General features: G+C 39.6%; 1 protein-coding gene across 3 annotated transcripts in view; it reads right to left on the reverse strand.

The window, feature by feature from the left end:
• Positions 1-5,466: 5,466 nt before the first annotated feature.
• Positions 5,467-11,491, reverse strand: part of LOC102012976 (guanylate-binding protein 6) — a 19,817-nt gene continuing 13,792 nt past the window's right edge. Inside the window, exons 7-11 of one of the 3 annotated variants that reach the window (XM_005385103.1) lie at positions 10,675-10,955; positions 9,311-9,523; positions 8,327-8,429; positions 7,807-8,000; positions 5,467-6,549 (exon numbers count right to left, since the gene is read on the reverse strand). In XM_005385103.1, coding sequence (XP_005385160.1) covers positions 6,328-6,549; positions 7,807-8,000; positions 8,327-8,429; positions 9,311-9,523; positions 10,675-10,955 — 1,013 coding nt within the window. In that variant the 3' untranslated portion in view covers positions 5,467-6,327. The remainder of the gene's footprint in view (positions 6,550-7,806; positions 8,001-8,326; positions 8,430-9,310; positions 9,524-10,674; positions 10,956-11,491) is intronic. The other 2 variants (XM_005385102.1, XM_005385101.1) reach the window with 2 other exon arrangements.

Raw genomic sequence — 11,491 nt, forward strand, 5'->3', positions numbered from 1 at the left:
GAGGCTGTGGAGAAATAGGAACCCTTCTCCACTGCTGGTGGGAATGCAGACTGGTGAAACCACTGTGGAAATCAGTTTGGAGATTCCTCCGAAAACTAGGCCTAGAGGTCCCATTCAACCCAGCTATCCCCCTGCTGGGTATTTTCCCAGAAGATCTCAAAACATCATATCACAGCTATATATGTGCACCTATGTTCATAGCAGCACAATTTGTAATTGCTAAATTATGGAAGCAATCCAAATGTCCATCCACTGAGGATTGGATAAGAAAATTGTGGTATTTTTATATAATGGAATATTATACATCTGTAAGGAAAGATAAGCTCAAGGCTTTTATAAGGAAATGGTCACAACTAGAGACCATACTCATAAGTGATATAAAGCAGACATACATGTGCAAGCACTGCATTATTTCATCAGTGTAAAACCTGAAAGAATTAATTTAAACTAGAAGGTATGATAGACATTGTGAAATGATAGGAAACCACTCACGGATAAAGGGCAACTGGGATGTGGGAAAGAAGGACAAATTTTGTATGTATGTATATACAGGATAGTTAACATGGTCGTTCTTCTGTCTTCTATTTCTATGGTGAAAGAAACTGTCAATGAGTCTTTGGTTGACCAGTATTGCATGTCTATATCTGTTTTCATGAGAAGCCACTTTGACGATATCAATATGTAATCCAACAACCATTGTTAATTCCCCACCACTTTGTTTGTAACTCTGTATTGTCTGTACTGTTCTTTTGCTATTTTGTAAAATGTTGTATCTCTGTTAATGTTTTCCTCTTTTTATTGTTAAAATAAAAAATAAAAATAAAAAAAGGAAGTTATCCCAGGAAGTGACAGGTTTAGGTGGAATTTTAGGAACTTGCCAGAGCAGAGGAGTCAGCTAGCCTGTTTGGCTGCTCCTACAAATAGCCACTGCCTGCCACCAGCTTGGGCATGCAAAAACAGTGGCAAGAGGTTTAAAGAGACCAATTTCTCTTCCCTTGTGAGAAGATACTCTACCTGTTAACTGTGTTTTTCTTAGTTATTTAGAATCGACAACTAAACAAGTGGAACACTGTCTGATAACCCAAAATCCTGGAGAGATAATCAGAAAAGGAGAAGGGAAATTACTAAAACCTATGGAAAGTAGGCACTCAGTGTGAGTCTATGACCCACAGATAAGCACAAACACCCTTGATGCTAAACAAAGAGCTACATAAGTTGAGGGCAGCTACCAAGTATTTCATGGAGAAAAGCCACACTGCAACAGGCCGGGTCAAGGTCTCCTCATCCCATTCAGTGAGGAGCTATGCCAAGGAACTTGCTTATGGGTGGGCTTATTCCATGCTCAACTCAGCTTGCACCAATCCTTGCTGAACCCTGTGCCACAGTCTCCATCACAGACTTTCCACATTGTGAGGGTCAACAAAAAATTGTAAGGCCAACACACTGGTAAGGGTTCTCCTGTCCTCCAGAAGGACAGAAACCTTTTGCCCCAAAATATAGTCATTTCCACATGGTTAGGTCCATGCTTATCATGCACCCTCAACAGGCATCTTTGTCACTTGTAAAAAGGAAACTAGAGGTAACAGTGAGTTACTCTCTTTTTGCTGAGTTGTCTGACTACCTTCTTCTGTTAAAGACTGTCAATGTCTCTGGGCTTCTGATGCCTCCAGTGTTTGGTGACAACTCTGGGGCGTTGATGCCTCTGATGTTTGGTGAGATCTCTGGACTGCTGTGCAGTAAAGTCCCTTGTTTCTTGTTCCATGAGCTCTCCCAACGTTTGATAATGTCCTTTTGGCTTAACATCACCAGATGTTACAGTTGAATGAGCCAATGTGATGAAGAATGGAACTGAAGTGGAGGACACAGGATGCAAGAAAATTTATTGAAAAGTTATAATGGAAGAAAGTAGAGCTTTCACTAGCTTGCACAAGCTTCCACTAGCAGGGAAGAGATCTCAAGAATAATACTTGAGATAATAATAGGCCATTTTGTGTAGGGGTTTTTAAGTGGTTTACAAAACAGCCATTGGACAAGTAATAAGATCTATTACTTATAAGAGAATACATACCATCTAGGGTTCTATTTATGCATTGGTCATATTATATCCATGCTGTAATGTGGAGCCTTTGATCCAATGATTTGCCTGAGCATGCTCTGGTCATGCACTGAGGAGGGTGATGACAGCTGCCGTACATCGGGCAGATCTTTTGGGTGTGATCCTTGAAGGGTGCTGACTCAACAAACTCCATTTTAAGCTTTTTGACTCCATTTTGGGCTGTGGAGTTCACTGTTTGATGGAATTTTAATTTCTGTCCCACTTGTTTCAGATATTTACTGAGAGACACAGGTAGTTGCTGTACAGTATCCATTCCTCCCTTCTCCCATCCTAATAGAGTTCAATTGTTTTTTTGATTCCATCTTCTCTTTTGTAATCAAAGTATCTTGTTACAATAGTTTCATGTAGTCAATACAGATTGTTTCACATATGGACTACTTTCTTGGATTTTCATTTTCCTTTGATTTCCGGAATTCTGCTTGAGATCTCTGTATTTACTGAGTGAAGTAATAATGGAGCATTTCAACTTATTCAAAGCACAGCTACTTAGTAAATGTTCACAGGTGTTTTAGAAGGAGAACTGGGAAACTACTATCATATTATCCTTGTCCTAGAGTTGCAGGGTTCTTAACCCTGGGTACACACCTTCCTCAACAACCAATGGGTTTGTGGTCTAAACTTATCTCAGATCAATGGTATGGACTCGGAAATATTACAGAGGCTACCTCACAAACTCCAGGAAAGCATCCTTTATTCTATTTGATTCTTTTCTCTTTATTTCTTTTGACATCAGTCTTCTGAACTGTCCTTGGACAGAGCCTACAGACTGTGACTCTAACAGTGCAGCTCATTACTATAACTATCTGCTTGGAATCTAATGATTACCTGGCAAGACCTGGCCTCCTTATGACAGACTTTATCACCTCCCATCAGGAGGTCTAGCTTTGAAAAGTCATTTTGTCCCCTCTGCCCTGGACACCACAGAAAGACAAACAATGAAATTTCAGCTTTGGGCCAGCCTCTAGCCACTCAGGCACCCAGGAGGGGGGCCTCTGGTGCCCAGGAAGCTGCATGGCGGTGCACACTGGCACGCACCAGCCCTCAAGCCAGCCACTGCTGCAGGGTCAAGAACTATCATGGCACAGAGAAGCAATGACTCAATTGACCTGCCACACGCCAGCTGCAGAGGCCCGCCTGCAGATGTGTATGAATCATCCCAACATGGAGAAACCCCTGGGAATACACACCACAAAACAGGTCGCTCTTGTTCCTACAGTTGAAAACCAGAAAGGTCCAAAGTCAGTGGAGGAGCAGCTGCTGAACAAGTACTCGGAGAACAAGAGAATGCAGACTATGCCCGAAGAGTCAGAGGTCTAGTTGACCAGGGCCATGAGAGCTGTTTGGAAGCTGAAAACCAGGAGGACCTTGGCAATACCTGGGGAGACCCACTGGAAGCCATTCTTCTCCTGACAGTACAGGCTGCGGTGGAGGAGCACATGGAGCTCTGGAGAGGTCTGAACCGAGATTCCTGCTGCCTGTGTTGACTGTTGGGAAAGGACACTGAGTGGTTGTGGGGTCCCAGTGCGATGGGAGGCTGGAGAGAAAAAGCTACAAAAAAAGGCTTGCACCCCAGATGGCTCACTAGGGATGTTAGTAAGAATTGCCTCCTTAGTATTCCATAGCCGTGACAAGGAGGAGGCCAAGGAGAGAAAACAAGGAGATCGAGAAAAAGCAGCTGCTTTTGCTTCAGCACTAAGCGAAACAGACCCTAACTCTGATTCTCGGGGCCACAGGAAGAACTCAACGACTGCATTTATCTGCTACCACTGTTAAAAGCCAGGCTACCTCAAGAGGAACTGCCCTAAGAAGCCCCCTGCGCCATGCCCGGAATGCAAAGGTGACCACTGGAGATCAGTCTGCCATCTGAAGCAGAGGCCCCAGAGCTCAGACCCATCCTACCAGTTAGTTCGACAGGAATTAGGGGACCCGGGGCATACTCTGCCTTCTCCCTCTGGCCAGACTTATCTCCATGGAGGAGCCCTGGGTAATCATGACTATAGAGGAACAAGAAAACAGCCTGTTCCTAGACACAGGTGCAAATCTCTCGGTCCTTCTTTTCAATCCTGACTTTTCTTCCAGTCATCACACCTCAGTGAAAGGAGTCACTGGTGAGGAGGTAATACGCTATTTTTCACAACCCTTAGGCTATAACTACTTGTTAGATCTTTCTTGCATGTCTTTATTTTCCTGAGAAACCACTTTGCAAATACCAACATGTATTACAGCAGCCATTGATATTTTCCTACTAATCTGTCCATAACTCTGTAATGTTTGTATTGTTCCTATGCTATTTTGTAAATGGATATATAATTATTATTATGTGTTTCCTACAACAACCATTGAGAATAGTCAATGATTATTCAATTGGTCACCCATGTATAGCTCTATTTATTTTCTTTAGAAGCCACTTTGAAGATACCAAAGTATAGTATAACATCTATTGATAATCTCCTACCACTTTTGTCTGTAACTCACTATTATTTGTCTATTTGTTTTCCTGAGAAACTATCTTGTAGATAACAATATGTAAAACAACAACCATTCATAATTTCCTACCACTTTGTCTGTAATTTGGTTTGACCCCCTCATTACTACGTTATCCTTCTTTTACTCTTTTTTTTTTTTTTAAAGAAATTACAATGATGACAGTATCTTTTTCACCAGTGCATATTTTTCATGTGTGGTCATTATGCTTCTAACAATTTATATGTGTAATTCAGAGACAAGAGGTAAAGGCTATACATATTGAGATTCCAAAAGTCACAGGAAAATTTATACGAGAATTTTGAAACAATATAAGAAATAAGAAACAAGGCTAAAAGGAGAACAGAAGATGTATTATTTTATTTTATGAAAAGAAATGAAAAATTCAAACAAAATAATACCAGAATAATAATGATTAATTCATTACGTATCATTATCTTCAAAGTAGTTACTCAGAGTACAAGATATAGGCATAAGAAATTCTCCAAATGACATTAGCACAAAACTTTATTTTCAATAAACTAAGAGAAGTTAGCAGTATAACTACTTTATATTTTTATTCCTTTTCCCTTGCTCCCCCTTTCTGTCACCCTAATTCCTCTTTCATTTTGAACAATTTCTTGCCATTTCACAATACCCAAAAATGAGCATCTGAAATGAATATACACTTCTCATATGATGAAATACAAACAGCAAATAAATATAGGCAAAATGTTCAACATCATTGTTCATTCAAAAGATGCAAATTAAAACAACACTGAGATTCAACCTCACTCCAAAAAGAATTGCTACTATCAAGAAATCAACCAACAATAAATGTTGGAGGGGCAATGGGGAAAAAGGAACCCTCTCCACTGTTGGTGGTAGTGTACACTGGTACAACCACTATGGAAATCAGTGCAGAGATTCCTCAAAAAACTAGAATTAGGATGCAAATTTTATGCTTTATTGTACTCATATCTTAGTCTTAGATCTCTCATTGAGCTGGCAGGGGTCATTTCTTGAAGGAATGAGAAATGTCATTGTCTACTAGCCAATTCGACTGTCATTGTCATTACTAGTATTATAGTTCAAATTTTTTACAGCATTTCCAAATTTTGTAATACAAGATTTCTTCACAAATACAAAAACAGACTGTGTAATGAAATTTATGTGTCATTTCCACTGTTGATTTCTACACTTTCTTCCCTAAAAGAGCCTAAGATGCCAGTGTCTCATTAAACTTTCAAAAGATATTTTACTTGTAAATACGTGTTTTACAATAATAATGTTATGTATAATATTGATGCAACTATATATATATGATTTGGGACAGTTTTAATTAATTTTTATTTTAAATTTACTATATCCTCAAGATCATTCTATACTTAGTGAAATAGAGATCCACTATCATTTCATTTCCTATATACCAATATTAACAAATAATAAAATTTATATTATGAGTTTATGCAGATGACATTGAAGTAATTTCCAATTTTTGCAGTTGAAAGCTATATTTCAATTGCTTTCATATATATATATATAATCTCCAGTGTGTGTTGCCTAAAAGCAAATATCATCTGTCAACAGGTACAGGCATTTGTTTTAACATGGTCCAGACACAGATACACCCTAATAAGCAACTTATATATCTAAAATTTTGCTGAATGAAAATGAAAAACATGTGCTCTAGAATAGGCCAACACGTACATCCATAATCTATAATTTTCTTAAAAGAAGATCAAAGTTTACTTAAAAAGTGAGCCCAACAACTTGAAAACCTTACCAATAACTTTACCAGGAGCACTCAGTACTGCAGTTGTCCCATCACCCACGTTACCCAAGGCTCGTGTAATAAACGGATCATTATCGCTTTCTGTAGTTTTGACTCTCTTTTTCAAATGCTTTAATTCTTTATTCATTGCCTCAGATTTCTTCTTAAATCCTTCTTTAAGCAGATCCATTTTGATCTAAAATAAATGAATAAAAGTTGAGAGAAATACATTCTTTATAATACTGCTATTTTTAGGAGTGATAATTTATTTAAAAACTATCAAACTGAATTTATTTGCAATTATCACAAAATAACTAAGTAACAAACAATATTATCTGAATTGGACCAGATATTGTGAGAAGGAAGCATTGGTTAGTTTTCTCATTCAGTATTCAATCCTGCTGTGCTCAAGTATGACAACAAATTGTGGTCTTTATGGACAAGGACAGAATTCCTCTGATGTCATAAGCTAACACCTGAAGGCTATCCACATGGACTATTACAGTTTACATAAAATATCTCTTAAAATACTCATGTGTGTGGAAGGAGATTCTCTCACTGGGGTGCTATACTCATCAGCAGATATATCCAATGAATTCAGTAGCTGAATATGCTGGGAAGAAGGGCGGGCCTGGTCACAATTGGGTCGCAGTTCTTCCCCTTCCTGGCTACCACATACTTAGCACCTTTTCATTCACCATGCCCCTGTACCATGCTATTTCTTCCTTGGAGGTGGCCAACTATGGACTGAAATCCTCATGCAAAATAAAGCTCTCCTTCTATAGGTTGTGAATATTGGGTGTTTTGTCTAGGAGATTGGAAAGTGAATAGGACATCTGCAAATAACCAGTACATTTATTGACAGAAGCTCTCAGTACACTGTGCCTTTAAGTCTAAACATTTCTGATAGTTTTATGGCAACATAGATCTACCTCTTTAGGTCTTTGGATCTTTGGGTGACAGTAGAGCCCCTGATAATACTGGTATTGTTTTTTTTTTTTTTTTTTCCAGTACCGGGAATTGAACTCATGACCTTGCGCTTGCTAGGCAAGTGCTGTGCCGCTGAGCTAAATCCCCAGCCCAATACTGGTATTGTTAATGAAATCCAATTGCTACTGATACTGGATAATGATGGCTGGAAAATGTGGTTAATCAGGCCCTCATAAGATGACTTTATAAAATCACAAAATAGCAACATAAATGCTATTCACATTCTGTGAGGAATTAATTAAAGGAACTGTAGGAGGCAAGATGATGTGAATTCTCTAGATTCTACATACGGAGCAAAATGAAAGGAGTCATCTTTAAAACAAAAACAGCCAAAGATTCAGAACTTTATCAAATTACAGACACCAAATGGTGATGGTCCCTCCTTCCATGATCTGGATATCACCCTCACCATCCTGCAAGGGTACCAGGGACACCAGACACTGCTGAGCCAAGGCGTACTCACCTTCATTAGTTGCTCCAACATCATTTTCTGCTCTCTGAGGAGGTTTTCTCTCTCCAACAGTAGCTTCTTTTCCAGTTGCTCCATATTTTCCTTGAGGGTCCTCTCTAGAGCTGCTTTCATTTGCTGTTCCTCCAGTAACTTCACTTTTAAAATTTCCTGTTCCTTCTCAGCTGCCTCCTTCAGGGCTTTCTCCACTGTGCCAGGAAAATTTCAAAATGGAAGAAAAACAAATGAAAACTAACTCTATTATCCTGAGCTCAGAGACTAAGGCAAATATGAAAGGTAGCACTGGAAAATCACAGAATTCACACAGGTCCATGCTGTCCAGAACATGTTTCAGAACATGATAGAAAATGTGCTACCACTCTAGATGACATAAAACTACACCTCCGTACTATTTTTCACATTCATCAGCATGCATCCTTCATAGAAGGAAAGATGCTACCCATTTGGGGAAGTTTAGATCTCTCAGAATCATTACAGGAATCTATCATACTTGGGAACTGTGCCTTGTGTTTACCTGCCATGGCCCTTTCCTGGTCAGTGAGAGCTTTATCTGACTGCAGGATGGATTCTTCTATTGCCACCTGTGACTGCATGAACCTTTGGAGCACCTCTTCTGCCTGTAAAACCAAGAAAGAGCAAATAATTTACCTTTTGGAGAACGGTTCTGCAATATAAATGTATGCACATCATTTTGCTTTATGGTTAAGCTTCCAGTGGCTCTCTACAAAGGGATCAAGCTCCTCACTGAGATCCTCCATTCCATGGCTCTTGCTTCCCATCTCCCTCCCTGTATCCTTCCCCCAGAGCTCCTTCCTTCCACTTGCTCTAGGTTCTGGCCAGTCAGAATAAGGTGCAGTTGTGTGAACTATACCCTCTGCTGCTTTTCTGCATTTTTCTCCAATGACATAAACTGTACCTCTCTATTCCTCCAATGAGCTTTTTCTTTTTGAAAAATTTTTATGTGACAGGGTCACTCAGTTCAAAAGTAAAAATGCTAGAGTAAAGTGTCTAGGAAACAGTTTATCATTAAGTGCATAAGTAATAACAGTTTCATTATGTTCCTTAACACCACCTCTGTAGCCCATTTTCCTAGGTTGATAAGTAACTTCATTCAGTATGCAAATCACCAGCCTGGGGAGCAAAGACTGAGTGAATCTTGTAAATCACCAGCACTTAGCACATTGTAGTCATCTTGTTGGAAGAAGAAATGGATAATTTTTTGTGTCCCTACTGATTTTTCAAATTCCTTACTGTTTCTTTGGGAATGAAAATTTCTACTTTAAGGAATATATAGCAAAGAGGCAGCATTAAAGATAAAAGTGATTTCTGGGGTACAGCCCACTGGTAGAGCACACACAGGAGGCCCTAGTTTTGATCCCAACCCTGGGGGAAAGAATGAAAAGATTTCATAATAATCTGTTCTCTTGTTGCTCACAGCTGGTTCTGGAAACCCTTTGGTGTTATTCTCTAGACTTTCCCAGGCTGAACTGCTGCTCACCTTGACTCCCTTCCTAGGCACTTGGCAATAGTCCTCCTCAAACTTTTTTCTCATGTCCATGTATAGCTGGTGCCCTCCAGGAACAGAGAAACTGCCTGCTGAGATGTTTTCCATTAAGTCTTTAGAAAGAAAATTCAGCTCTTTCTGGCAGTATTGATCAGATTCTTCTTCATTCTTCAGCAAGAAATCCTCCTTCTTATTCTCTATTATTTTCTGCAAGACAGATGTACAGAGATGTCACCAGAAGGATCTTTAAGAAAGGAAGTAAAATTCCAGAGGACCTCGTAGGAGCATCAACCTGTTTCTCTTAAGAAAATATTCTGTTGAAGTAAGATGTGAGATGAGGACTGGGGATACAGCTCAGCACCACAGCACCTGCTTAGCAAGTTTAAAGTCCTGAGTTTGATTCCTGATACAAAAAGAAAAAGATATTGGATGAATGAGGATTCATACTTGACCTATTCAAAACCCCTAAAATTTTCTGCAAGTCTATGAGACACTTTTGAACTTTCCTGAACCTCAAAATCCTCATCTGTGAAATGAAGGGACTGTGTGCTACCATCTCTATGGTTTCTTTTTTAATTCTATTTTATTAGCACATGTTTTCAGTGCAAGAAGTTTACATTCATCTTAGAGAGCAAGTACAGGTACATAACACACCTTGGACTTTTTTTACTTCCCTCCCTCCCCACATCCCTCTCTGGTATAGATCCCATTTTCCCATTCTCATTATTGTTTTCAGATCATGTTTATGAAGTATGATGTTCACACTACTGTCAGAGTTTGGTCCATGTACCAGACACATCTTAAATCTTTTCACCTCCCTTGTCCCCCTTTCTATGGTATTGTGACCCTAATTCTATCATGAAGGATACAATACACAACAAAGAGCAATATGGGATGAAAAACAGTGTAGAATTGGGGTCTGGTAAGAGAAATGGAGTTGCAAGGAATGGGTAAATGTGCACTGAAAAAGTGAACACCTCAAGGATGATTGGAAAATGCCCTGGGCATGTCTGCAGTCCTAAGAATTATTGGAATCCACCATAAGAATTGAGGAGGACATCTACACTGATTACGCTTCAGTCACCCAGAGAAACTGCTGCATAATATGCCTGAGATTTGGGGTGGGAGGAAGAACATGTAGTTTTAGAGACTCCATTCCCAATGAGAATCCAAAATGCTTTGTCCTTAAATAATACACGAACCATAAGTTTAATGCAGCCACCTCAGGGCTCCACTCTTCAATGGAAAGTTTAAGGAAAGTACTGAATAAGACATAGGTGCAAAAACTGCGCGGAATGTAATCGTTGTGTACAGCAAACATGCGATAATGGAAACGGAAGAAAAATAAGACTCAGTACCACCAGCTGCTTCTGGAATTTCCCATCTTCGTCCCTGAAGGAGCGCTCCATAAAGACCGAGATGGCCTCCTTCTCACAGGCCGTGTGCACATCCAGCAGCACCTGGAGCGTGTCTGTGGGGAGCTGCACCTGCCGGGCCATCTGCTCACTGTAGTGGCCGGCTGCCTTCTGCACGGCTGCTGCGTTCTCACGTTGGGCCAGAGTGGACATCGCGTTCTCCAAGCAAGGCCCTTCCCCACTGTTGATGGCCTTCACATAGGTCTCCACCAGAGCTCCCAGTCCTGAAGGATCCACAAATTTTAGGAGATAAATAGGAAAGTTATAATTAAAAGGAATCTAAGATTCTGAGACTATACTTCTAAGCTCTCTCTTTTTCACTCTCTCTCTCTACACACACACACACACACACACACACACACACATACATATGCACTAAGAGCACAGTTACATGACTTGCCTCCTTTTCTCATCACCTTCACCCTCCTACTAACCCCTAAATTTATGTGGTTCTCCAGGTCACAGTTAAATAAACCTTAGTGTCAGTATCTAGCTTCATGTAATATTATAAAGTGTACCTAGAAAATATAATTCCCCTTTCAAATTTGAAAAAAAATAGATTATATAATACAAATAAGGTAAGCTACCTCACACTGTATTTGCTTCTAATTTGGAGGTTTCCAGTGGCTTTTCAAGGACTTAGAGGGTAACATTTATAGTTGGACTGCTTCAAAATTTAATACACACTTTCTAGTCTCCTTGCAAAGAAAAATTCACATGTAGGACTTCCCTAAGAAAATTAAATATATATATATATATA

This window comes from Chinchilla lanigera, unplaced genomic scaffold, assembly GCF_000276665.1.
Source record: "Chinchilla lanigera isolate Chin_1 unplaced genomic scaffold, ChiLan1.0 scaffold00022, whole genome shotgun sequence".
In the NCBI taxonomy this organism is placed as follows: domain Eukaryota; kingdom Metazoa; phylum Chordata; class Mammalia; order Rodentia; family Chinchillidae; genus Chinchilla; species Chinchilla lanigera.